Raw genomic sequence first — 25,915 nt, 5'->3', positions numbered from 1 at the left:
AGTGTTTTCGACTCTCCTGGTTCGGCTGGGTTGAGAGGCCAGGTATTCATTAAGCCCCCTCCGTTCCATAAGAAACAGGTTAACTGAAGAGGGCCACCTGACAAATAAGACATTGAGAAACCCTGTTTTTCAAAACAGGGAGGGATATGGCCATGTGAGTGAACTGTGCCTCTCCCAGGTCCTGAAAAGCTGGAGGAGCTAGAGATGAACACCCACTTCAGGAGGCAGGCCCCTTTGACGCGGTTTTAACTAACCTAGCCGGTTGGCCTGGTTCCCTTCTTGGCTTACAACCAAGGCAAGGAGGGCAAGCAGCAACACGCATGGCCAGCAGCACAGGTGAGGCCATGTGGCCCAGCCATCGTCCCTTCTGAAACTTGCCTGGCCTGTGCCAGGGGGGCCCACTTTGGCAGTCTCTCGGGCCCTCAGGCTGGGGAGGGGGGACGCCAGAGAAATATCAGGGGAGACCAATGGGAGCCCCGTGCCAGAAGAAAGCAACAAAGCCTATTAATTAAGTCACCTGGCTCAATCCCAGAATCCCAGCTATAGAACTATCTAGAAATGTGCCCCAAAATAATTTGTAAGAACTTAAGAAGCCCCAGAAGGCTCAGCAAAACCAACCTAGTAAAAGCAGCTCTAGCCCTGCTGATAACCACTCCGGGCTGGCAGAGAGCATACTTTTCTCTGAAGGATTCTGACCCACATATCAGAGAGGGCCTCACAGAACACTGGGTGGGGCTGACATAACACAGAGCCCTGCTTGCTAATGCCTAAGTGAAAATCCAGGGAGATGGCCAAGTGAGAGCTCCCATTCCCAGAAAGACCTCAGTTCACACACCCCCAGTCCCTAAAGGAGAAGATGCCCCTCCCATCTACGGATACCTCCATGCTATCCTTCAGGAAGTCTCGGTCTTCCCCCCCACTCCACCTGTAAGAGAGCTTCAAGATCTCTCCATGGGTCCCTCACAGCCTGCTCTGGGGCCTGGGTTTAATCCCAGCCATGCCACTTGCTGGCTGTCCTGCCAACCTCCATGTGCTCACCCGGCAGCTGAGGACACCATCTACCAGATGGCCATGAAGAGGATTACTGAACTCATCCACAACCTAGCTATGTGCACTTGGTGAAGGGCAGTCGTCACTGTCTTACCGTTGCCAGCAAGGGCCTCTGAAACCCAGCTTTAAAAAAATGCTAGAGGCTGATGTCAGCCTAGCCCAACGGGATGCTGCCCCCATGGGGTGGGGGGGGGGAGCCACGGGTCAGCTAGGGGCCCACAAGTCACTCTCTTGGGAACCAGCCCCCATCCGGGCTGCCATTCAGAATTCTCTGGCTATCCCCCAAGTCCAGCACCTTCAATAATGCTCCCCGAGGAGCCACTCTTCAGTGACAGGTCTCCAGGAACCACCTGGAGCACCCACCCCCCACTGGGCACTCCAGGGCTCTCCCAACTTTTCAGTGCCCTCTGGTCCAGGTGGAGTCCAGGCTCATTTCCCCATCCTCCCCCAGGTGCAGAGAGCTCTACAAGACACTGGGCCGATTGCGTCACCGTGGAAGCCATCCTGCTACCTGTTGCCACCTGCCACATACTCAGCATCTTGTTCTCTCAACTGTTAAGCACCAAAGCTGGGCTCACAGCCTTCCCCTGGATGAGTGGGAGGGGACTGAACCTTCCACACCTGTGTCTTCGGTGCCTGGCACAGAGGAGTTGTCAATGAGATGTCCTCAGGTACACGGCAGAGCAATGTGGCACACAGGTATAGCTAAAAGGCCTTTATATGCTTTACAGAGAGCCTCTCAGGAGTGAAGGCAACTATCAGCACTCAGGCACCAGAGATCACCTAGGCTCCATGAACCCAGACTGAGGAACGCCAGCATGCAGGCACCAGGTGGCATATGCAAAGGAGACGACACAGCATGGACGTCCACGGAAGCAGGGCCCAGGCCTGCAGGTATTTGGGCCATCTTCCCAGCTAACTCAAAGCAGAAAGCCAAGCCTGCTGACATGGCGCACAAGTGGACAAAATGACCCTCAATAACAAAGAGATACCTGGCTCCACTGGCAGTGGACAATCCTGGGGGCTGGTGCTGCGGTCCCAGGTGGGAGAGGCTGGAGCGGTAGAGGGGCTGGCTCCCCAGGGAGGGGGGCGCCCCACCCCAGGGGTTGGCGGTGTTCAGCCTGGGTGCAGACCTAGCCCCAGAGAGGGAGGGCTTGCTGTACGGAGCAAAGGCCTGGTGGGCCCCAAAGACAATGGCGGTCCTGTGGGGGGGCTGAGGGACAGGGTACGCAGGGAGGTTGGTCATGGAGTGGCGGTAGCGGCCTGACACCGGGCCAGTTCCACCACCACTGAGGCACTGATGGCAAGAGCAGGCAACTCCCGTGTGGCCTGGTGGAGCAATGATGGTGGTCACTGGGTATGGGGGTCCTGCTTGGCGCCGCACACTGCGGCAGAAGCTTGAAGTTTTGTTGGTCTGCGTGTGAGTGGCATAGTTGACGGTATAGTTGTACCCCAGGGGAGCCAAGTCCACAAGCTGGTTGCCCCTGGCCATCTGTTGCTCCAGGAAGTCACAGACACTGGCTTCATAAGCCGTCCAGGAACCATCGTCACTCAGCCACTCCCAGACAATGCCCCGGCCGGGGGCCGACTGCTGGGGGAACAGGTGCCTGCGCACAGCCCGCATGGTGCCTGTTCAAAGAGGAGGAGGACACATGAATGGTGAATCTCCTAGCCCCCCAAAACAAAAAGAGTAAAAATTCTTTTTCTACAAACAAAATAAGCCAGCATGGTCACAGTATGAATAGACAAGAGTCATGCTGTTATTTGAACAAAAGGCTGGCACCAGTTATTCTTTCCAAATTTTGGGTAGAAAGGGCAGAAAATTCTCTCTAGGTAAAGAAACTGGGGGAGCGCGTGGTGGCTCAGTCAGTTGAGCATCTGCCTTTGGCGCAGGTCATGATCTCAGAGTCCTGGAATCAGTCTGGAGTTGGGCTCCCTGCTCAATGGAGAGCCTGCTTCTTCCCTCTCCCTCTGCCCCAGCTCATGCTCACTCATATGCGCTCTCTCAAACAAAAGGGAGGGAGGGAGGGAGGGAGGGAGGAAGAGGAAGGAAGGAAGGAAGGAAGGAAGGAAGGAAGGAAGGAAGGAAACAAACAAACTTGGCCTAAAGGGATCTACATGGCAGATGGGGATCTGTGCTCCTTGGCAGGAGTGGGGGATGCTAGGAACTTAGGTCAAAAAACAGCTGTGGGGAATCCCTGGGTTGCTCAGAGGTTAAGTGCCTGCCTTCGGCCCAGGGTGTGATTCTGGAGTCCCAGGATCGAGTCACATCAGGCTCCCTTCCCTGCATGGAGTCTGCCTCTCCCTCTGCCTCTCTCTCTCTCTCTCTCTCTCTCTCTCTCTCTCTCTCTGTGTGTCTCTCATGAATGAATAAATCTTTAAAAAAAAAAAAAAAAAAAAAAAGAACAGCTGTGGCTCAGACTCCAGGCTTTTTCTTTTCTTTCTTTCTTTCTCTCTCTTTTTTTTTTTAAGATTTTATTTATTCATGAGAGACACAGAGAGAGGCAGGCAGAGACAGAGACAGAGGGAGAAGCAGGCTCCATGCAGGGAGCCTGATGTGAGACTCGATCCCGGAACTGCAGGATCTGAGCTGAAGGCAGATGCTCAACCACTGAGCCACCCAGGCATCCCAAGGATTTTTCAAAATACTTCTAATGATGCCTCTTTTTTGCTCAGGGAAGTGTCTCTGTCCCACCAGGAAGCTCTGCAGCCATGGACAAGATCAGTAGTGGCATGATAAACAGTACAAGAAAGCCTATTTGGGCACAGCCGTGAAGGCCAACCCTCTTGGAGGCATTTCCCATGCAAAAGGAATTGTGCTGGAAAAAGTAGGGGTTGAAGCCAAGCAGCCAAATTCTGCCATCAGGAAGTGTGCTGGGGTCCAGCTGATCAAGAATGGAAAAAAAAAAAAAAAATCACTGCCTTTGTACTCTTTATGGTTGTTTGAATTTTATTGAGGAAAATTATGAGGTTCTGGTTGCTGGATTTGGTCACAAAGGTCATGCTGTAGATGACATTCCTGGAATTGGCATTAAGGATGTCAAAGTAGACAATGCCTCTCTTTTGGTCTTATACGAAGGCAAGAAGGAAAGACGAAGATCCTCAGTTTTGATGGTGAAAACACAACAGTAAATTTTCATTTACCAAAAAAATATATTTCTAATGATGAAAAATAGGTAGCCTCACTTAAAAAAAAATAAACTGAAAAAAATATATAGAAAATTAAACCATCTATAATCCAACCATCAAGACTAACCAAACAGCTTGTATCACCATGCATTCCTCCCATCTGGTCTCCTAGGCATCTACCCTTAGGAAGCTGACAATCACACTGAAAAATTTTCCAGACTATTTTCTTATATTAGGCCATGAGTATTTCTTATATCTCTAAAACTTTATAAAGCTCATTATTCATTTTTTACATAAGTCCCTTACATGGGTGTAACAATCCCTTTGACTTCTCAAGTAGCAACTATTGGGAAACACCCTGTGGTTAGCTTATATTCTTAATAAACCAAACCTGAAGATTACAGAGCAAAAGAAGAGAAATAATTCGGGCCATGTTTCCAATAGCACTTGCCAAAAGATGATCATCAAATTCATTTCTACTGGTCTCCTGATCTCCACCCTTGCCTCCATGGCAGCCACAGGGATACTCTTCACCTCCAAATCAGATTACAGCACTCCTCTGCCCAAATCCTCCTAAGGCTCCTCCTTTCAGAATAAAAGTCAAAGTCCCTTCAAGGGACAACCTGCCCCTCCCTCGGGCCTGTCTTCGTTCCTTCCTTGTGACCTGGCCACTCAAGTTCAAACTTCGTCCTCTCACAACACTACAGTTCCATTACCTGATTAACACTCACTGTGACTGGGATGCCTGGGTGGCTCAGTGGTTGAGCGTCTGCCTTTGGCTCAGGACCTGATTCCAGGATCCTGGGATCAAGTCCCACATCAGGTTCCCTGCATGGAGCCTGGTTCCCTCTCTACCTGTGTGTGTCTGCCTCTCTGTGTCTCTCTCATGAATAAATAAATAAAATCTTAAAAAAAAAAATCTCCAACACTGTCAAACGTCCTGGGGGACAAAATCACCCCCAGTTGAGAACCCCTGGGTGAGAAGGACAGGGCATGGCTCTGGGAGGAAGCTGGTAATCCCATTCTCAGTAACACTGATCAAAATCCACAAAAAACCCACACATGAGAATAAGAGAGTGAAATAACCTGTGTAACTAGGTCACGCAGATAGTGCAGTGGAGGCAGAAGTCATCACTAGGCCCTCTTTATCAGCACACACACTAATTCCATGCCAGCCTGTCTGCAAGACCCTCTAATCGCTGCAGGTGGAAGCAAGCATTTGAGGTTTGGGAAACAAGGGGGAAGAGGCTATGAGGGCCTATGCACTCTGCTCTCGAGGCACTCGCTACCAGTGAGAGGTACATCTCATACTGTAGTACCTGGTACCACTCATGGCACCTGCCTCCCAAATGAGCGCATTTCAGGGACAGAATGAAGCTCTGAGAGTCATTCCTATATATAACCCCAACACAGGCACTCTGACACGTACTAGAGACAAGAAGTATCTTACCAGTGTCCTGGCGGAACTGGGTCCAGCTGGGGAGGTCAATGATGTAAGGCGCCAGCAAGGGGTCAGCTTGGCCTAAGGGGATGCTGTGGGCCAGGCTCCCCAGCCCGAAGCGCTGGCCTTTCTGCTGGACAAACTGCTGCTCAATGTAGCTGCAGACGGTGGCACTGTAGGGATGCCAGGTGCCCAGCCCATCCTGCCATTCCCACACAGCCACTGCCACGGGACTGGTGTACACCTGAGCCAGGGAAGGGCTTGGGGCCATGGCCATCTTCCCCAAGATTCCCTCTTCTTTCCCAAATGCTTTCAGACCACTCTGGGTTGGAGTCTCAGGATCATTGCCCAGTGCTTCCAGCAGACCTGTAAATAGGACAAACAGTTAACAACACACATAGTGTCCCTGAGAGTCAGCCTGAGTGCTGGGAGAGAAAAATGCTACTTTTTCACAATAATTTTTTCTTCTAATACCTTAAAAACATGGTGAATCAATACCTGATCCTGTCTCTTTGCTCAGGCAGCGAGGAAGAATTCAGTCAATCAAGCATCCTACCTGCCTTTGCAAATGTTCAGGGAGATTGAGTGGAGTGAATTTCGGGTGCTAATCATCAGCCCAGCTTCTTTTTAACAATCATTTCCCTCTGACCTAACTAGTGAGTGTATAGTGTATCCTTTTATCCTGTGTTTTCCTTTTTTTTTTTTTTTTTGAGATTTTATTTATTTATTCATGAGAGACAGAGGGGGGGCAGGGGGCAGAGACACAGGCAGAGGGACAGAGGGAAAAGCAGGCTCCACGCAGAGAGTCCAAGATGGGACTCGATCCCAGGTCTCCAGGATCAGGCCCTGGGCTGAAGGTGGCTCTAAACCACTGAGCCAAAAAAAAAATAAAATAAAAAAATAAAAAAAATAAACCACTGAGCCACCCGGGCTGCCCTATCCTGTGTTTTCATGAGTAATCCCAAATCCCTTACTTATACTGTTTGGTGAAGACTACTGTTTCCAAAACAGGTTTGTTTGTGAGATACCTGTTATGCTACAGATTGGAAAAACATTTGTCTCACAAAAGATTGGGGGCTCAGGACACCCAAAGGCTCAGTGGCAGAACTGAGACTCAAAGCACAGTCCTAACTCCGCCCAGGTCTCCAGGCTGCCCCAGTAGGCATCATTAGCCATGAAGGGTACCCTAAACATTAAAATCTCACAGCTGCTGAAGCCCAACCTCTCCGCACCATAGTCTGGGTCTTGCTGACCACTGGTCAGGCCCAGAGGGTTTACACTCATCTCCTGAGACACTCTTCTCCCAGCTATCCCAGCCCATCCTGTTCCCTTGTCAACTCTACTCAGACTTGAGGCCTAGCCTATGTGGTGCAGGAAGGCTTTCCCTAGCCACCCGTCATGTGAGCTTCTCCCTTGCAGCAGTGTCCAGAACTCTGATGTCTACAGACATGTTCCAGATCATACTGCCTCTCCAGACAGCAGCAAGCCGAGGCATCTGCCTTGTCCACAGTCGTACTGCCAGCCCCAGCAGAGGCCTTGTCATGACCTAAGTGTTCTATACACATTAGTTCAAAATACAGCTAAATGGAAAGTAGCCTGCAGCTGTTTGAAGAACACGGTACCGTGTTAGGGCCCCAGAGTCCAAGAGGAACAGGACCAATTTAGTGACAAATAACAAATATACTTGTCTCGTGTATGACTAATAGATGGACAAGGTGGTACTTCCACTTTATGATAAGGCTCAAAAGAGGTCAAGGTCTTATTGAAGGGCACACAAATACTGCTAAGTGACAGCAGAGGCAAACCCAGATCAACTCAACTCTAATGTCCATTTCTTGGACAGGAAAGCTCAACCTGACTCTACATTGGGCTCCACTTACAAACCCTGCTGAGAAAGGAGGAAGGAGAGAAGAGACCCCCATCCCAAGCCCTGAGCACTCTCAGCTGTTACAGCACATCCACCCAGGGTTCCCAGTCACACTATCTGCTCTGATTCTTACACAAACCCTTCACACACACATTGAACTGTCTCCCCATTTTGCAAGTGAGGAAACCAAGGCCCAGGGAGTGGCCGTGACTTGGTTACACAGCTGGTAATAGGCTGGGACCCTGGGCTCTCACTGCTGTCCCTGAGACAGCTCTGCACCATCAAGATTTCGAGAAGGCTCCAAATCCCTGCTCCGCAAGGCAGGCTGATCTGGAGTGGTGTGTGAAAATGACGGGCATGGGCTTATTCTACTCACTGTATCATCTTGACGAAGATACCTAAGCTCTCCAAGTTTGCTTTCTCCCACCTGAAAATGATGATACCAACATCTGTTCTCAGTGAACAAAGCACTCCGCAAAGCACTAGGCACCCAGCGCATATCTTCCAAGCCTGTCCCCTCCCTCCCATTCTCTGCCCTCCTCCCCCCCCAAACCCCACCCCCCACTCCAGCTGCCTGCCACACTAGGACCTCTGTCCCCACCCCTCAAGTCTGGGTGAGGAGTGGTGGCCCAGGGTAGCACTGAGCTACACAGCATGAGAATGTGGGCGATGGATGAGTCAGGCCTAGAAGAACTCGGAGCACACCTGCGGGTGCCAAGGCTGCCAGTGAGCTGCCGACTGCTCCAACGAAAGCACACAGCCCACTCTGGAGGATCAGACCTGGGATGCCCTTGGGCTGGCTGGCTTATTAGCTCAGTGACTGCAATTAGAAGTCTCTATAACCACATCCAGGTACAAATCACAGGACTGGTTTCAGAGCCAATTAATCCTGAGCCCAGACTTTCCTTCTGGCACCTCCTGGCAGGCATCACTCATCTCTCAGGCAGCGGTGGCCTGCCATATATTAGCACACCTGGTATGTTCCAGCATGTCCGCACATCCTCAGATGAACCAACTCGCAGAACTCTGCCAAACAGCTTGAGAGATACGGGCTAGAGCTGCAGCTGAAGTTTTTCATGAAAGTGTTTGGCCTCCACACACCAAGGGCCCACCTTCATCCAGGCACTGTTGGGGTACTGGAGACCCAGAGATGAAGAAGACATGGCACACAGCCACTGTCCCTCCCTCATACCATTGTCCCCACCTTATGTCCAGCCACAACAAATTCTAGCAAGTGCCAGAACATTCAAAGCCATTCCCTACCACCTCTGAGCTGTTGATCCTGCTGCTACATGTGTCCAGACTCTAGTCCTCTCTCCACCAAAGAACCCAAGGAAACATGCCCATCTTTCTAGAACCAGCCACAGCACCCCCTCTCCTGAGCCCTCTGACCCACACCCTCACCCAAAAAGTGCTGACTCCATCCACCTTCCTGGCCTAGTCCACTTAATCTGAACACAAATGACTGCATTTATTGGTTTCAGGGTCTGTCTCCCCATGGGAACAGGAACTCCCTGAGGGAGAGCTACAGCTGTCCTAGTGCTGGGGCTTCAGCTCTTCAAATGCCTAATATCCCAAAAGGTCTGAAACTCCAGCAGACGAGAGAGAGAGAGAGAGTGAACCTTCTGCTCCAGGGGACTTAGGGCACATTTGAAGCAATGCCCAGAAACACCGACTGGCTTCCATTTGAAAGCAGCAATTATGCACATATAAGGGCCATGTCAAGGCACCCATTCTCTACAACTACTTCAGCCATCATGAAGCTGTAGTTCAAAAACCTAATTTGTTTCAGCTCCTAATGACAGGAGCTATTGAAGGTGTTCTTAATTATGAAAATAATTACTATAATGGGCCATGGAAAAAAGCCTCAATCTGGAAGTAACCTAAACATCTACATAAGGGAATTGTTTTTTTTAAAAGATTTATTTATTTATTCATGAGAGACACAGAATGAGAGAGAGGCAGAGACACGGGCAGAAGGAAAAGTAGGCTCCTTGCAGGGAGCCCAATGTGGGACTCAATCCCAGATCCTGGGATCATGATCTGAGCTGAAGGCAGGTGCCCAACTGCTGAGCCATCCAAGCATCCCTACATAAGGGAATTCTTAAAGAAGCTACAGGATAGGGATCCCTGGGTGGCTCAGCGGTTTAGCACCTGCCTTTGGCCCAGGGCACGATCCCGGAGTCCCAGGATCGAGTCCCGCGTCGGGCTCCCGGCATGGAGCCCGCTTCTCCCTCTGCCTATGTCTCTGCCTCTCTCTCCTCTATGACTATCATGAATAAATAATAAAAAATATTTTAAAAAAAAGAAGCTATAGGATATTCTAATGATGGAATAGGAGTCTCGAAAGATGTTTACAAACGGCCTATGGACCTATGACTGCTTACAACACATACAATATACAAGATATGGAACTGCACCTGCTCTGCTGTCAGGCAGGACAGTGTGCTGTTCACTGGGCACCGACTGCGGGGTGCTCTGGTCCTCTAGGTTTGCTCAACCTCAATTGCCCTTGAAGGTAAGGATTGTCCCCATTTTACAGACGAGTGAACTGTAAAATAAAACTGAGAATTAAGAATTGGGGCACCTGGTAGGCTCAGTCAGAAGAGTATGTGACGCCTGATCTCAGGGTTGTGAGTTCAAGACCCATGCTGGGTGCAGGGATTACTAAAAATAAACAAACTTAAAAAAAAAAAATGAGCTGGAAGGAAGGGGGTTAAAAAGCTGCAAGGAACAACTCTGAAATTTTAATAGGAGTGACAGAATTATGGTTTTGTTTTTTTACCTCTTTCTGTACCTGCAAATGTTCCACAAGGTCATAATATTAAGTCTTAGGATGAGCCCAAAGTTACTTTCTAAAAAACATCAACAACTCAGACCATGAGAAAAATCGTCCCCACTTCCCTCTGCATCCTCTTGCTGGATTTAGCTACAAATCCTGTCCACAGCGCTGCACTGTGAGGCACAGGTGGTTGCTGCTATTCTACTAGGGAGGTGTTTTCACACAAAAGAAAAAAAAAGCTACATGCGTCCCAGAGTCTTTCTATCCACAGAAGATTTAGAAGAGCTTTAGAACAAGATCAAGCTGGCACAAGAATCTGAGCAAAAATCATCTTGCCTAATTGTGGGCCTCAGGGTGTGTGAACCACACAAGCGGATCCCCACGACAGCTGCAGTCGCTGGGGAGAGAGTCCGATGCGGTTTTTAGGGCAGTCCTCAGGCTGGGTGATCGTCACCTTGCCAATACATGAGGACTGGTTCATCCCTCCAAAGCCCACCGAAACATGTACCAGCTTCGCACAGGCCTGGGCTCAGAGGTTCACCATTCCGTCCACACAGGGATTGTGGCTGGCCTCCACCATCTGCTGTACCGAGGGGGAGATGGAGATGGAGACAGCTGTCAGAATCCCCCTCGGCTCAGCTCACACACAGGTGTGCTGCACCCTCAGGTGATTTTGGGACAGTCACCTCCCCTTCTTTAGGCTCTACCACTCAGGCAGTTGGATGAGCAGTGGAACCTGTTTGCAAATGGGACCATAGGCCGCCCACTGATATGCAAAATGCAGGAACGTGGGGGTGCTCTGACACAAAAATGGCCTCCTGCCTACCTCTCCTGAGGCTCAGGATGCTCTTCTGCAGAATAGAGGAGTTCTGAGGAGCATGGACAGGAACGCAGTGAGCCCAGGCCTATTTCCTAAGCCACCTCTCCTTCGGGGCCTTTCCAAGAAGCTCAGCCTGAAACTCCACACCCACCAGCTGACACAAGGAACGTGACCTTCCTAGACCTCGAGACCGTGCAGCAAGCCACCAGGGCCCTGTCAAGATGCCTTCCCACAGACCTGGGAAAGGCCAATCTTGCACACAAACACAGCAAAGAAATGTTCTACTGGACTAGAAACATTTTTAATGCAAATTAAAGACAACGGAACATTATTTTTTTGCCTATCAAAATAGTTAAAGACAAACAAAAAAACCCAAAGCAAAACAAAGCTTAATTTCAATACTTCATGCTGGCAGGAGTCCACGGAGTACTCCTACCCCTGGGAAGGCTAAACCCTTTCCAGCAAAGTGTGATAATATGTATGGAGTGGTTTAGAAATGTTTACTTGCTTTGACCCAATAATCAATCTAAACAGATTATAGAAAATCTTTGATGTAAAGATATTTACCATAGCACTATTCTGACAGTTAAAAGAGAAGCACAGAGAAAACTCAACAGAAACCTCCCAAAGTGTTCACATTGGCTGCCTTTGACTAGAGAAGAGGCCTTATGGTTCTACGTCCTCACATACCTCAACTTTTTACATTTTCTAAAGTGAGAAAGTATTATTTCTATTATCAGCAAGCAACACATCGCTTTAAAATGCCCAACACTTTTAAAAGACCACAAATATAAACCAAACCACTACCACCACCATGACTTAACATCATTACTTTAAATGGCTGCTATCTCTGTGGGGTTTTGCAAACAATAGACCTCATCAAAGTACCATGGCACTTCTTTTGCCAACACACATCCCCATCTCTGAGTTCCAAGAAAAGGCATACAACGGGGCAGCCCGGGTGGCTCAGTGGTTTAGCGCCGCCTTCAGCCCAGGGTGTGATTCTGGAGAACCGGGATCGAGTCCCATGTCGGGCTTTCTGCGTGGAGCCTGCTTCTCCCTCTGCCTGTGTCTCTGCGCCTCTCTGTCTCTGTCTCTCATGAATAAATACATAAAATCTTTAAAAAATAAATAAATGTTAAAAAGTTTTTAAAAATTAAAAAAAAGAAAAGGCATACAACGGACTACCCACAGGGCACCTGGGTGGCTCAGTGGTTGAGTGTCGCCTTTGGCTCAGGTCATGATCCCGGGGTCCTGGGATCAAGTCCCGCTTCAGGCTCCCCTCAGAGTCTGCTTCTCCCTCTGCCTATGTCTCTGCCTCTGTCTCTCATGAATAACATTTTTTAAAAACAAAACAAAACAAAAAAAAACAAAAACAGACCATCCACAGACTTGAACTACTGCAATAGGTAGACACTGTAAGATGAGGCTTTTATCTTGAAAACAGATGGCTAGGGGATCCCTGGGTGGCTCAGCAGATTGGCGCCTGCCTTCAGCCCAGAGGGCATGATTCTGGAGTCCCGGGATTGAGTCCCGCATCAGACTCCCTACATGGAGCCTACTTCTCCCTCTGCCTATGTCTCTGCCTCTCTCTCTCTCTGTCTCTCATGAATGAATAAATAAAATCTTTAAAAATAAAACAAACAAACAGAAAAAAAAACAGATGGCTAAAGACAGGGCCAGCCAAAACTTACTAAGTTTCTGAAAGATGGAGGACACTAATACATAATCTGCCCCTCACACTTAGGCTGCTGGAAGAGAAGTGACAACTCCTCTACTAGTGGGGGCCTGCCTAAGCCCTCCAGGGGCAGGTCAGAGCAGAATCTTCCCAGTAGGCCTCAGAAAGCCACAGGGTGGGGCGCCTGGGTGGCTCGGTCAATTGAGCGTCCAACTCTTGATTTCAGCTCAGGTCATGATCTCAGGGCTGTGAGACTGCACCGCGCCTCAGGCTCTGTAGTGAAGCGCGGAGCCTTCTCGGGATTCTCCTGGTCCCTCTCCCTTTGCCCCTCCCCCAGCTCGTGCTCTCAATAAATAAATAAATAAAAAAGCAAGCCCAGGGTAGCCAGGGGGCAGGCCCTAGTAATCTTTGATTCCCTGTAGGCAACCTCCTCCACCAGCAGGAGAACCTGCCATGCTGGCTCCTTCTCTGCCAGGAGCAATGTGGCCACTGGCAGCTAGTCAGGACACAGCCCTGATCCCCAGGCCTACACAGGGGGTCAAAATGGGGCAGCAGTAAAAGCAGTGGCAGGACTAACAGTGATGGCCACCAACCTAAGCTTACAAGGCACCAGACACTAAGCACCTTACACGGGTTCTTATTTAAGCCTTGTGGTACTGGGCACCACTCTTGACTTTACAGATGAGGACAGGAGGCAAAAGAAGATAAGCAACCTGCCCAAGAATCCACAGGAATAAGGAAACCCAAATCATTTCCAGACCCACTGAGACAGAAGAGGTATGCTCATGCTGGACACGTCAGCCTGCCAGGTATGTTTTTCCTGGCCTAGACAGTTTTCAGGGGTTTCTTTTTGTTGTTGTTGTTGTTGTTAAATGAGTTATTGTTTAAAATTGGAATATTCACCATTTAAAAAAAAAATCCAGATTTTCAGCTTCTGCAAAGTAGAAAAGTTGGCAACGCTTGCAGTGCTGACCTAGATTCATAACCCATCCAGCAATAACTAGTTGAACCACTGTGGTGGCTGGGACACACTCATCAGGTTACCACAGTTACCACAACTTATCATGGCAGAACTCAGCAAACTTTTCCTCTAAAGGGCCAAAGAGTACATATTTTAGGCTTTGCAAAACAAAGGGGGTCTGTTGCATTGATGTAACCCTGCCACAATAGTGTGAAAACAGCCACAGGTAACGTGCAAACTAACTGGAGTGGTTAGTTTACAGCGTCCCCAACATCTTATCACCATGCTCCCACTGTCCTGGAGTTGAAAGATACCTCTCTGAACCCATTTCTCTGTCAAGAAGTAGGAAAGTGCCTCTGTCCTCTGCAGACATGTCTTTCCCCAGCACCTGAGGAGGAACTACAGCTTGAGACGCTCTACCCTGTGAAATCTTTCCTATACCCACTCTGCCCACAGGCAGAATTGGCCACTTCTAACAATCAATATCCATGTAACATCTGAGTGCAATTATCTACCAGGCCCTCCACTAGGGCAGAGGCTCCTTAAAGGCAAGGACTAAGGTCAGGGAAAGATTTTTTAAACAAGACACAGAACACTGACTACAAAAACAACAAAATTCCACTATCTTAAAATTAAGATGATTCTACAAAAGAGACTTTTTTTTTTTTAAGATTTTATTCATTTATTCATAAGAGACACAGAGAGAGGCAAGAGACATAAGCGGAGAGAAGCAGCCCCCCACGATCACGTCCTGGGCTGAAGGCAGACACTTAACCACTGAGCCACCCAGGCATCCCAAAAGAGGTCTTAAATAAAGTAGAAAGAGTGCAATACAAGCTGGAAGAAAATATTCACAATATGAACAAAGGATCAAAATCAAGAATCTACAAAGAACTCTTACAATCAGTAAATAATAAAAAATTGGCAAAAACCATGAACAAATTTTCACAGGAAACACATAGGTCAATGAGCTTATGAAGAGATATTCAACGTCAGGGCTCAGGAACACAGAAATCACAATCCCAATGATCTCATTTTATACCCATTCAATTGGCAAAAATAAAGTCTGCCTATGATGAGTGATGGCAAGAATATGGAGCAACTACAAGTCCCATACACTAGTACTAATGGACTGTGAACTGGTACGACCTCTTCAGAAAGTAGTTTAGCTATATCTATGAAAGCTGCACATTTATTTACTCTATAACCCAGCAAAATATCACCCCTAAGTTCAAACCCAAGAAAACCTCTTGCACATGTACTACAGATGTGTATAGAAATGTCTAGAGCAGCAGATTTGCAATAGGAAAAATCTGGAAAACAACTGAGTGCCCATCAGTGGAAGATTAGATGCCTGAACTGTAGTGTATTCACTCCATGGATTATTCACCAGTTAAAACAAATGAACTAGATGACATGCAATAATATGGATAAATCTCAGCAATATTTTTTTACTTTCCTTAGAAACACATAGGTACAATATATAAACACAAAGCTAGGGGATGATGGCTATCTCAGGATGGGGAGAAAGACCAAATGATTATACATATATTTCCCTCTCAAGCTTTTGCTTCAGGTGATTGGAATGCAATAGTTTACTACATTCATTAAAAGTCACTTAGAAGGGCATCTACCAAAAAAAAAAAAAAAAAAAGAAGGGCATCTACCTTCAGCTTGGGTCATGATCTAGGGGTCCTGGGATTAAATCCTGAGTCCCAAGTCAGGCTCCCTGCTCAATAGGGAGGCTGCTTCTCCCTCTGCCCCCCCCCCTTCTCATGCTCACTCTGAGTGTTCTTGCCCTCTCTCAAATAAATAAAATCTTTTATTAAAAAAAAAAAACTTAGGAGATAAATAAAAGCAAGCCACACATGAATAGTGATTAGTGTGTATTAATCTAGCTCTGTGTTTACCTGAGGTAAAAATTAAACACATCTTACATCAACTGCCAAGCACTAGTCCTGGTACACAGTTTCTGTGGAGGCCATGGCCCCATTCCTGTTGGCTTCTTTGGCACCTTCCCCCAGATGTCTGAAGACAAACTCACCACTCAGGCAGGTTTTTTTTTTTTTTCTAATATTTTATTTATTTTTTCATGAAAGACACAGAGAGTGGTAGAGACATAGGCAGAGGGAGAAAGAGGCTCTCCACAGGGAGCCCAATGTGGGACTTGATCCCAGGACCCTGGGATCACAATCTGAGCCAAAGGCAGCTGCTCAACCACTGAGCCACCCAGGCACCCCTCACCTTCCTTCTTAATTCTGCTTTCCCTGGATTCCCTGGCCCCCGGCAATTAGGAGAAAAACCTGGGTTTCTAGCTCCTCACAACTTTTCCCCCACAGCCGCCACAGCGGCTTGCATTCTCTTCCGTCCTCACCTCCTCAGCCCCTGCTGCCAGCATCCGCTTGGGATCTAAGTGCCTCTCACACTGACAAGTATTCTCTCCCAACTGGCTTCTCCAACTCTCTCTCCTGGTTCACCTGAGAGGCGGGTACAATATTGAGCCTCCCAAAGTATACTTTCCGAATAATTTCAAGTTCCTTGGGTTGACACTGAAAGCCCATCACAATCTGGTTCCTCCCTATCAACAGTATTTGCCAGCGTACTTACCTTCAATACCTTCTTTTTGTCTACACCTCCTTTTCCCCCAATCCATTCCCCAAGAGTTTAAGTGACAACTGCTACCCCTACATACATCCAGTTCCCCCCCCCACCCATGCCTCAGCTCTACGAAGAATCCCACCCATCTGGCCACACATCCTCACCTAACCCATACTTTCAAGACTCAAATTTTTTTAAAGATTTTATTTATTTGAGAGAAAGACTGAGCAAGAGAGTACGCACAAGCATGGGGGGCGGGGGGGGAGAAGCAGACTCCCCAGTGAGCAATCCTGGGACCCCGGGATCATGACCTGAGTCAAAGGCAGACGCTCAACAGACTGGGCCACCCAGACTTCCTTTCAAGACCCAATTTAAACGTACTTCCATGATGCCTCAAGATGCCCAACTGAAAGAAAACACCCTCTTCTCAACTTCCACAGCACTTGCCTGCCCTTTACAGTTCTCTATGTCCATTCTATCTCTTCAAGGAGACTATGAAGAAACTGAGGGCAACATCTATGTCTAACTCTCCCTCTATCAAAAGCTGGCATGGTGTAAGGAAACAGTCACAAAGAGAATAATCCAGTCTAATCCATTCATACTTTCTAGCCAGTGTGCTCATTTAAAATGCCCTCATGGAATTCTGCTAAAATCCTGCTTCCCAGAGCCTTAGTGCGGCCCACAAAACCATCCACACTTTCCCTCTGCCTACCTAACCAGCCTCCTCCACCTCACACCCATCCCTGTTGCTCTAGCCACATAGAGCTACTTACATTGGCCCATGCGTACCAGGTAACTTCTGGACTCTGCAGATGCCCACTCCTCTGCCAGGCTTCTGCTCTCCTTTTCAAGTCCTTCACAACTCACCTCAATTATGTTCTTCTAGAAGCTTGCTGACCTTCCCTCCTATCCCTTCCTGGACAAACAGGGTCGAGGGGCTGGGGCTCTGCCCTGTGATTCCTCCCACCTCAACACAGCACACCAACAACTCCTTGCCACTGTCTAGGGTCTGTCTAGGAACGGACAGTCCATTCCACCAAACGATGCGAGCCCAGGTGACAGAGCTCTTCTCACTCATCACTGTGCCCCACCACTGAGCATGGGGCTTGACACAAAGAAGGCACCCAGTTTTGTGCGGGCAACAAAAGAAATAAAAATTTCCAGCTCAGATGCAGAAATCATGACTTGTGTCCTTCACCCCATAAAGCATGTCTTAAGTGAAAACCATGTGTAAAGCATCCTCTAAGACTGGTTAAACAGAAGAAGCCCTTGGCAAGAAAGCACTTGACTTTATTTGAGACAGTTGGCAATCAACAATCAACTCCCAAGGCTGACTTTCATCCGGGAGACCTCAAATTTCACCCTCCCCAGTCTCCACCTCCTCTACTGAAAACCAGATCCAGAAGGCAGCAATGTAAAGTCCCTGTCACTCTTACCTTTTCTCTCTGGAGAGCTGGCACAAACTGTCCCTTCTTGACAGAGACACTAGATCCTTAGGAGGAATGACTTGTTTGAGTTCCCATCTTGATATAAAATGCAAACAACAAAAACCGAGCAAATCGGAAAGCCTTGCTGACTCAGCAACACAAATTCCAGGGCACCTTTGCCAACAAGGAAAAAGATGATCAGGTTTTAAATTGAGAAACAGCAGTCAGTGAAAACGAATGCACAGATGTTGGGTCTGTGCGCTGCGGCCGGGGACTGGAAACCACCAGATTTATTTTTCAACAGCCTGGGCAGGACAGAAGGTACAACAGTCTCCTTCTACCCACTCGATAATCAAGGGGATGGTGGAAACAAACACACACACACACCTCAGCTCTTTCACGGAAAGGCCTAAATGGGCTTCCTAAGTCAGTCTGCAGTGTAAGAATCCAGGAGATTAACACACCAGAGAAGGTAAAAGTTTGGCCAAGGTCACGCAGCAAATGAGTAAGAGGCCCAGTTATAGTTACCGTGAGGGTAAAGCCCGATTTTGGCTACCACAACGTCGACCTTCTAGAACTCTAGAGGAGCTAGGATAGGATGGATAGCAGGCAGAAGCATTCTTGAATTAATTCTTAACGGTCCAGGAGCCTGTGCGTGCACACACTATTTCCACTGTTACTGGCACTTAGGGAAGTGGAACCAGTGTGGAAGGGAGCAGCTGGTTGGAGGGGAGCGGAGTGGGCGACAGGGCAGGTTCAGAAAAATAAAAAAAGTCGTCTAATTCCTCTCCAACGTACATTACGCAACCCTCAAAAGGAACCCAGGGCCCCCAGGAAACCGGAGTTTCCTGGAGGGCGACCCCTACCTGAGGCATGGGAGGCAGAGTTTGGGGACAAACTCTTTCAAAAAGTACAGCCCCGAGCTGCAGCAAGTCGTCCGCCCGAAGCCAGAACCCAGCAGAATCGACCCCGCGAGCCCCGGAGCCCAGTGACAGGATCTCCAGCGCCTCCGCCCGCTCCCGTGGGAAGGGGTGTCCTCCCCGCCACGGCCCCAAACTCCCGGGGTCTGCGCCCCTCCCCCTGCCAGACCTTCGGCTCCCACTCGGCGTTCACCCTCGCACCCAGACCCGTCCCAAAGCTGCCAGCGCGTCCGATTCTCCCAGCTCCCGCCTCCGGCGGCCGCGGCCCCGGTCCAGCCCCGCGGCGGGTCCTCCCAGTCCCCCCGGACCTCACCACGGGGCTCTTCCCCGGCCCGGCCCGGCCCAGCCCTCCCTCAGTCCCACGCCCGCCCCCTTCCGGTCCCAGTTCGGCTCAGTCCCCCCCGCGTCCCCGGGACCCCAGCCCTGGCGACGGGCAGGTGGCCCGCCCGCCCGCCCCTCTCACCGAGGCTGAGGAAGACGAGGGGGCCGGGTGAGGGCACCGCCGCGCTGGGGCTGCAGCTCGGGGCGGCCTGGGGACCGCTCGGGCTGAAGCTCCGACTCTGAGGAGGCAGCCAGAGTGAAACTCGGCGTCGCAGCTTCCTAGCGCTCCAGTGCGCATGCCCAGGTCGCGGGGTCTTCTGGGAAATGTAGTTCCATGTGTTGGGGGCGGGGCGGAACCCAATCCCACGCGCACCTGTTCAGGTGTATCTATTCTTCCTTCTTGGTCTGTTCACTCACTGACTTACTCCTTCATTAACTTACTGACTCATTTTAGATAGTCATTACCCGTACACATGCCCCGTGCTGGGTACCGAGGCTCCAAACGTGAGTCAGAAACTTGGTTTCTCTGCTGGGAGAACTTCATATCTGCTTGGGGAGACAGACACTCAAACACATAATTACAGTACAGTGGGATAAATGTGACTTTAAGCACAGGAGTTGGAGCACAGAGGGTGTGGTTCATTTGGAGGAGGTATCAGGGAGACATCACAAAGGGGTGGGACGCCTGAGTTGGATTTTGAAGCGCACACGAGGGTTTGCCAGATGAAGTACAGGGAAGCTCCTGCAAAGGAAGAGAGATGTGAAAGTGCTTGATGCATTCAGGAAGCAGTGAAACGTTCCCTGTAGCCAGGGCAGGAGGGTACACAGAGGGGCTGAGGACAGAGGAAATAGATTAGGGTGTGTCAGGATATGAGTGTGGGGACCAGGCTGGGTAAGATTATGAATGTCTTTAAATACTATGCATTTCTTTTTGCCACTAAGGCCAAAAGAAAGATTCAAACAAAGGAATGATACCCTGTGTGATAGGTGGAGGACACGTTTAAGGAACAAAGGAGTAAGACCAGTTTGGAGGCTCTTGCTATAGTCCTATATATATATGTGTGTGTGTGTGTGTGTGTGTGTGTGTGTGTATATATATATATATATATATATATATATATATATATATGATCTTTTTTCAAAAAAGATTTATTCATAGAGACAGAGAGAGAGAGAGAGAGAGAGAGAGAGAGGCAGAGACACAGGCAGAGGGAGAAGCAGGCTCCATGCAGAGAGCCTGATGTGGGACTCCATCCAGGGTCTCCAGGATCATGCCCTGGGCTGCAGGCAGCACTAAACTGCTGCGCCACCGGGGCTGCCCATATATATCAGATCTTGATATAGTCTGAAATATATCTATAGTTCAGATAGAAGGTCTGAACCAGGAGCACCTGGGTGTCTCAACGGTTAAGCATCTGCCTTTGGCTCAGGTTGTGATGGCGGCAGGGGGGGGGGGGTCCTGAGATCAAATTCCGCATCAGGCTCCCTATAGGGAGCCTGCTTCTCCCTCTGCCTCTCTCTGTGTGTCTCTCATGAATAAAAATATAAAATCTTTTTTAAAAAAAAAAAAAAAAGGTCTGAACTAGGTCGGTGACTACTCTTCTGGGATCACAGACCTCCTTCACAAAGATAAATAGCTATTCCCAAAACATGCTTAGATAGAAATGTTCACACATGTGTACATACATGTCACATATACAATCTTGCACAGTTCCAGGGGGTTAAGAGGTCTCTGAATCTTGGCCTCTAGTTGAGTATCTTTACATAATCTAATGTCACTCATACTTCATCAGGGATTTAAGGAAAAGATACCTCTCCACACCCCGCCCCCATCATTCAGTTGAAAACTTTATTTTATAGAAAAGGGAGCTGAGGCTCAGAGGGGAGACTAATCCACCCAAAGTCAGTGAAGCAGAGGAAGGAGTGCCTGTGGCAGGCCCACTTCTGGGATCCTAGTTTAGGACTCGACTCTGTGATCCAGGACCTGACTTGGAGGATATAGGCCTTGAGCCTGGGGAAGCACTAAAGTCAGATTCTCTCAATAATGCCAGTCCTCTTTCCAGAAATGAGGGAGTGACTTTCTAGCTGTGATTTATACTAGGTAACTGTATTGGCTACAGCTTAGGATGGGGACATTTCCCTTCCCAGAATCTCAATGTTCTCAGCCGAAACCACCTACAACATTTCTAAAGCACCTAGTATGTGCCAAGCATCACCTCACAGGAAATCCCCTCAATGAGGTAGGTACTAGCATCATCCTCATTTTTTAAAAAGTAGGCTCCATGCCCATTGTGAGGCTTAAACTTATAACCCTGAGATCAGGAGTCACATGTCCTACTGAATGAGCAAGCCAGGAGCCTCCTCATTATCCTCATTTTAAAGATAGGGACACTAAGACAGTTTAAGTGATGTGTCTAAGATCATACAGCTGGCAACTGGCAGCACTGGTCTTTAAATAAAGGTAGTGTCTGGGACACCTGGGTGGCTCAAGTAGCTTAAACCATCTGCCTTTGGCTCAGGTCATGATCCCACAATTGAGGGATTGAGGCTCCTTGCTCAGCCAGGAGCCTGCTTCTCCCTCTCCTGCTGCTGCTCCTCCTGCTTGTACGCTCTCTCTCTCTGGCAATTAGGTAAATAAAATCTTAGAGAAAAAAAAAAAAATCAGGGCAGCCCAGGTGGCTCGGTGGTTTAGCACCGCCTTCAGCCCAGGGCCTGATCCTGGAGACCCGGAATCGAGTCCCACGTCAAGCTCCCTGCATAGAGCCTGCTTCTCCCTCTGCTTGTGTCTCTGCCTCTCTCTCTCTCTCTCTCTCTGCCTCTCAGGAATAAATAAATAAAATCTTAAAAAAAAAAAAAAAGTGTTGTCTAACTCCAGACTTAAGCAGCCCCATATGACTGACCTCGTGGTGGCAGTGGGTGGGGGGAGGGTGGTGCAAATGAAATGATCTGAAGCATTAGAAAAGCCTTTCAACACTCAAAAGGTATGTTCTTTTTTTTTTTTTTAAGATTTATTTCTTCATTTGACACAGAGAGAGCACAAACAGGGGGAGTGGCAGGCAGAGGGAGGATGAGACTCCCCACTGAGCAGGGAGCCCCATGTGGAGCTCAATCTCAGGACCCCATGATCATGACCTGAGCCAAAGGCAGACATTTAACCAACTGAGCCACCCACATGCCCCCAAAAGGTATTTTCTTCAGTGCTTCCTTTTTCTTTAGTGAAATGCTTAAATGATAGTTATTTTCCCAAAATCCCACTGCACACACACCTACAGGTTCAAACAGAACAATGGTGGCAGGCTGGGCTGGAAAGGGGAGGACATCCAGGCCCAGAGAGCAGGAGGAACTGGAGCTTGGAGGGGGCTCGATGGAGCTGCCCAGGCTGGCGACAAATGTGGGGAGCCAGGGGGAAGGCCAGGGTGGTAAAGCTTCACAGAGCCAGGAAGGGGACACAGCCTGGAAGTCTGTATGCATGGACAGGCTTCCCATGAGGTAGAGGTCACTAGAAGGCAAGGTTGGTGGGGGCTGTTATGTTTTCAGTCATAAGTTGAGTGTGAGGTAGGGAGGCAGGCAAAAACAGCCAGGTGGGAGGCTCTAGAGACATCTGGGTAGAGATAGGGATTTTAGAGTCACAGGCAATGAGATTGAGATCACCTGGAAAGACGACAGAAGATAAAAGGTGAGTCCAGGGCTAAGAACACTGACTTTTAAAGAACAGATGAGACATAGAAGTGTCCGGAAAGGAGGCTGGACTGGGGTGGGGCTGGGGGATTGTGGGGGCGTGGTAGCACACCCTAGAGGAGCATAATGGCAGAGAATCAAGGGGAATGTCCCATGAAGGTGGCACTTAGTGGTGACAGATACTTCTGAGAGGCCCAACAAGGTGGTCTGCTAGAAGGGGAGCCTATGCCAGAACCCAGAGTCGTCCCTGCCTCTCAGTTCCAGGCTTTATCATCTTGAAGCCTTGAGGAAGTGCCCCAAACTTCCAACTTAGCTACAGGGAAGCCGTTGGTGACCAGAGTGGTTTCCATTGAGAAGCAGGGGCTGGAGCAATTAGATGGATGTAGGCAGCTGTGGTTGTGAAGGTTAGGAGTGCAGTCTAGGAGTGCAGACAGCTCTTCCAAGAACAATCCTAGTGTTCCATGCATTGGGGCAGGGGGTGGAATGCGGAAGAGGTTAAGCCCACATGCATGGAATGAGACTACTTACATAAGGTTGCCTGTGGCTGTGTAAGTCTGGAAGGACAACTAGCCAACACAGTAACATCTGACGGCAGGATAGCAGGTGATTTTCACTTTCTTTGTGCTTCCCTTGCATCATGTGAGTATGTCCCAATGAATAGTTTCCTTTTTTATAACCTGAAAAGAAAGACTTTTTATTTGGGAAAAATAAAGAGTTTGGGTCGTGAAAAGAAGCAAAATAGGGCAGCAGCAAGAGGGAGAATATGGGGGGGGGGGGCATGGACTTTAAATTTTAGGCAGGAGAGAGTGAGTGTGCTGTGGTCTGAGGCTGCAGCAGGATGTTGCTCAGGAAGCTGGAAATGAGGGAAACTGGGACCTGCCACTCGCAAACCGAACTTTAAGCCAATATGCTTTAGCAAAGGATCCAAAGGATTCGAAGCACTGAGCGCCCAGCAGAGGGGGCTGGTTAAATGACCTTGGAACACTGGTAGAAAGAATGAGGAAGATTCACAGGAGCTCATGGAACAGTGGCCAAGATCTATTGTTAAGTAAAAAAGGAACTTCCAGAGCACAGAGAATGTGCACCTGTTTGTATTGTTGGTTTGAAAAATGTGAGGATGCCCTCCCCCGTATACACACAAACACACACAGTAGGGCAGGTTAGGTATGCCTGGCATGAAGTCCACCCAGGGGTGAAAGGAGCCACCACATTCCTGGCATTGGCTAGGACAAAATCATCTGCCTAGAAGGGGAGGTTTTTTGTTTTTTGTTTTTTTTTAATGTCTCAAAGGCTGGAGTTTGTGCTGCCCACAGGCCTCTGAAGGCTCCCTAGCAACTGAGAATGGATGACGTGACCCACAAAAGAATGTGGCTGTTGGCCACGGAATGAGGATCAATGGTGGCCAAAGAAACATAATTTTTTTCCCCAGAAGCCCTTAGACCCCTCTCCAGGTGCCAGGGTTTACTGCTTCTGAAGGTTCCAATCCTGGAACCAGCCCCAGCTCACCCGAGAGCAGGAAAAGATCAATGTCAATCTGAGAAAAGGCTAGACACAGGGTCCCCAGCATTTCTGCTGAGGGGCTCAAGCACTTTCTGATGTTTTGCTTGGAAAGGCAGAATTTTGTTGCTTAGTACCTCAGCTAATTGGCCTCCATCTGACACTCTGGAGGGACTGATTTGAAGCCACAGCTGCCTTGCTCATTATTTCTGATTAATAGACAGCACCTGGCATCTCTGGGCAACAGTGCCCACTCAGGACCCAGGTGTGAGCCACACAGCCAACAAAAGCATGATGGCTTTGTAGCCCCAGGAGTGAAGCCCCTAAAAGTGTTATCTTATGTAAGTCCCGGCCCCTTGGAACATGCTTTGAACTGGCTTGTCCTTTTTGCTGGTTCCCTTGCTGCAAGTCTGAAATAACTGATGTGTACTCACAGTTAATTCATCTGAGAAATTTGTTTTAACACTAGACAATCTCACTCGACCTGTGCCCTCCACCTCAGTTATTTTCATTGTAAATTAATACTCTGGCATCCTGGTTTGGGATCCAGAGTTGCTCAAGAGAGGGCCCTATTGTGGTGTGTGGACAAGCCAGGCTTCCTTCCTAGCCTGGCTGAGGGTAAGAGGCGGCTCCCGCCCAGAGACAGACTCATCTTTCTGGTGATATTTAGCCTAGCTTCCCCCTGAAAACTTCCATTATAGTCCCTAGGAGCTGCTTCGAGTCTCTTGCTAAAAATATCTGATAAATCTAATACCCATCGGACGAAAGTGGGAGTTTCGGACACAGGCAAAAAGGTTGCTGGATGTTCTCTAGCAACCTTCCAGATTATCTCGTTCTACAAAAGTCTGCCTTTCCTAGTCTTTGACTAAGGTTTTGTTTGGGACTTTTTTAAGATGTGAGAAAGAGCATGAGCAGGGGGGAGGGAGTGCACCGAGGGGAGGAGAGGTGTGGAGGGAGAGGCAGACTCCCCGCTCAACAGGGAGCCCAGCTAGAGACTCAATACCCAGAGATCAGGACCCAATGGAAAGGTAGATGTGTAACCCACTGAGCCGCCCAGGTGCCCCTAAGGTATTTTGCAATTCTGTATATTGCAGAAAACCAGTAGTAGTGCAAATAATTGCAAATGATACTCATCTGTGGAGATACAATTGATTTCTTCTGAAGCCCTTTAGAAGAAGCCAAGTTTGCATCTATCAACCAACTCATTTCTGCATTCCTGATTACCTTCATGAAAGTCTTTGGGGATGCCTGGGTGGCTCAGCGGTTGAGTGTCAGCCTTCAGCCCAGGTCATGATGCTGGGGTCCTGGGATCGAGTTCCGCATTAGGTTCCCACAGGGAGCCTGCCTCTCATGAGTAAATGGATAAATATATATATATATATATATATATATATATATATATATATATATATATGTATTTGGATTCTCCTTTGAACCAGTTTTACATCTTGTGGTTTCCCGCAAGCAGGGAATTAGACCTTGGACACATTTTCCTTTTGTATTTGTGTGATCATGATTTTACTCCCTCTGCCCTGCATTGTCCTTTTTAACAGACTCACCTCCCTACCCCCACTACCAGGAAGCACAAAGGCAAAATTCTAAAAACCCATGAAGAGTTGATCCATCGAGAATTTCGCAGGATGTAATAAGAAGCTGCCCCAAACACCAGAGAAACAGGTGGCTGTAAGCAATGGAAATGCAGACAACCCTTAGCTGCTCACCATTTCCCTCACTTCCCCAAACTTC

The 25,915-nt window shown here is 48.7% G+C and overlaps 1 protein-coding gene and 1 pseudogene across 6 annotated transcripts in view; one reads left to right on the top strand and one right to left on the bottom strand.

The window, feature by feature from the left end:
- DTX2 (deltex E3 ubiquitin ligase 2) overlaps nucleotides 1-19,736 on the bottom strand; it is a 38,793-nt gene extending 19,057 nt beyond the window's left edge. The window contains exons 1-4 of one of the 6 annotated variants that reach the window (XM_026019571.2): nucleotides 19,137-19,736; nucleotides 17,763-17,927; nucleotides 5,630-5,986; nucleotides 2,043-2,679 (exon numbers count right to left, since the gene is read on the bottom strand). In XM_026019571.2, coding sequence (XP_025875356.1) covers nucleotides 2,043-2,679; nucleotides 5,630-5,897 — 905 coding nt within the window. In that variant the 5' untranslated portion in view covers nucleotides 5,898-5,986; nucleotides 17,763-17,927; nucleotides 19,137-19,736. Of the gene's footprint in view, nucleotides 1-2,042; nucleotides 2,680-5,629; nucleotides 5,987-17,762; nucleotides 17,928-18,842; nucleotides 18,997-19,136 lie in introns of those variants that run through there. The other 5 variants (XM_072752921.1, XM_072752920.1, XM_072752922.1 and 2 more) reach the window with 5 other exon arrangements.
- On the top strand, nucleotides 3,708-4,182 carry LOC140598159 (small ribosomal subunit protein uS12-like; annotated as a pseudogene).
- Nucleotides 19,737-25,915: the final 6,179 nt, after the last annotated feature.

This window comes from Vulpes vulpes, chromosome 3, assembly GCF_048418805.1.
Source record: "Vulpes vulpes isolate BD-2025 chromosome 3, VulVul3, whole genome shotgun sequence".
NCBI lineage: Eukaryota > Metazoa > Chordata > Mammalia > Carnivora > Canidae > Vulpes > Vulpes vulpes.
This window is presented reverse-complemented; position numbering and strand designations above follow the sequence as displayed.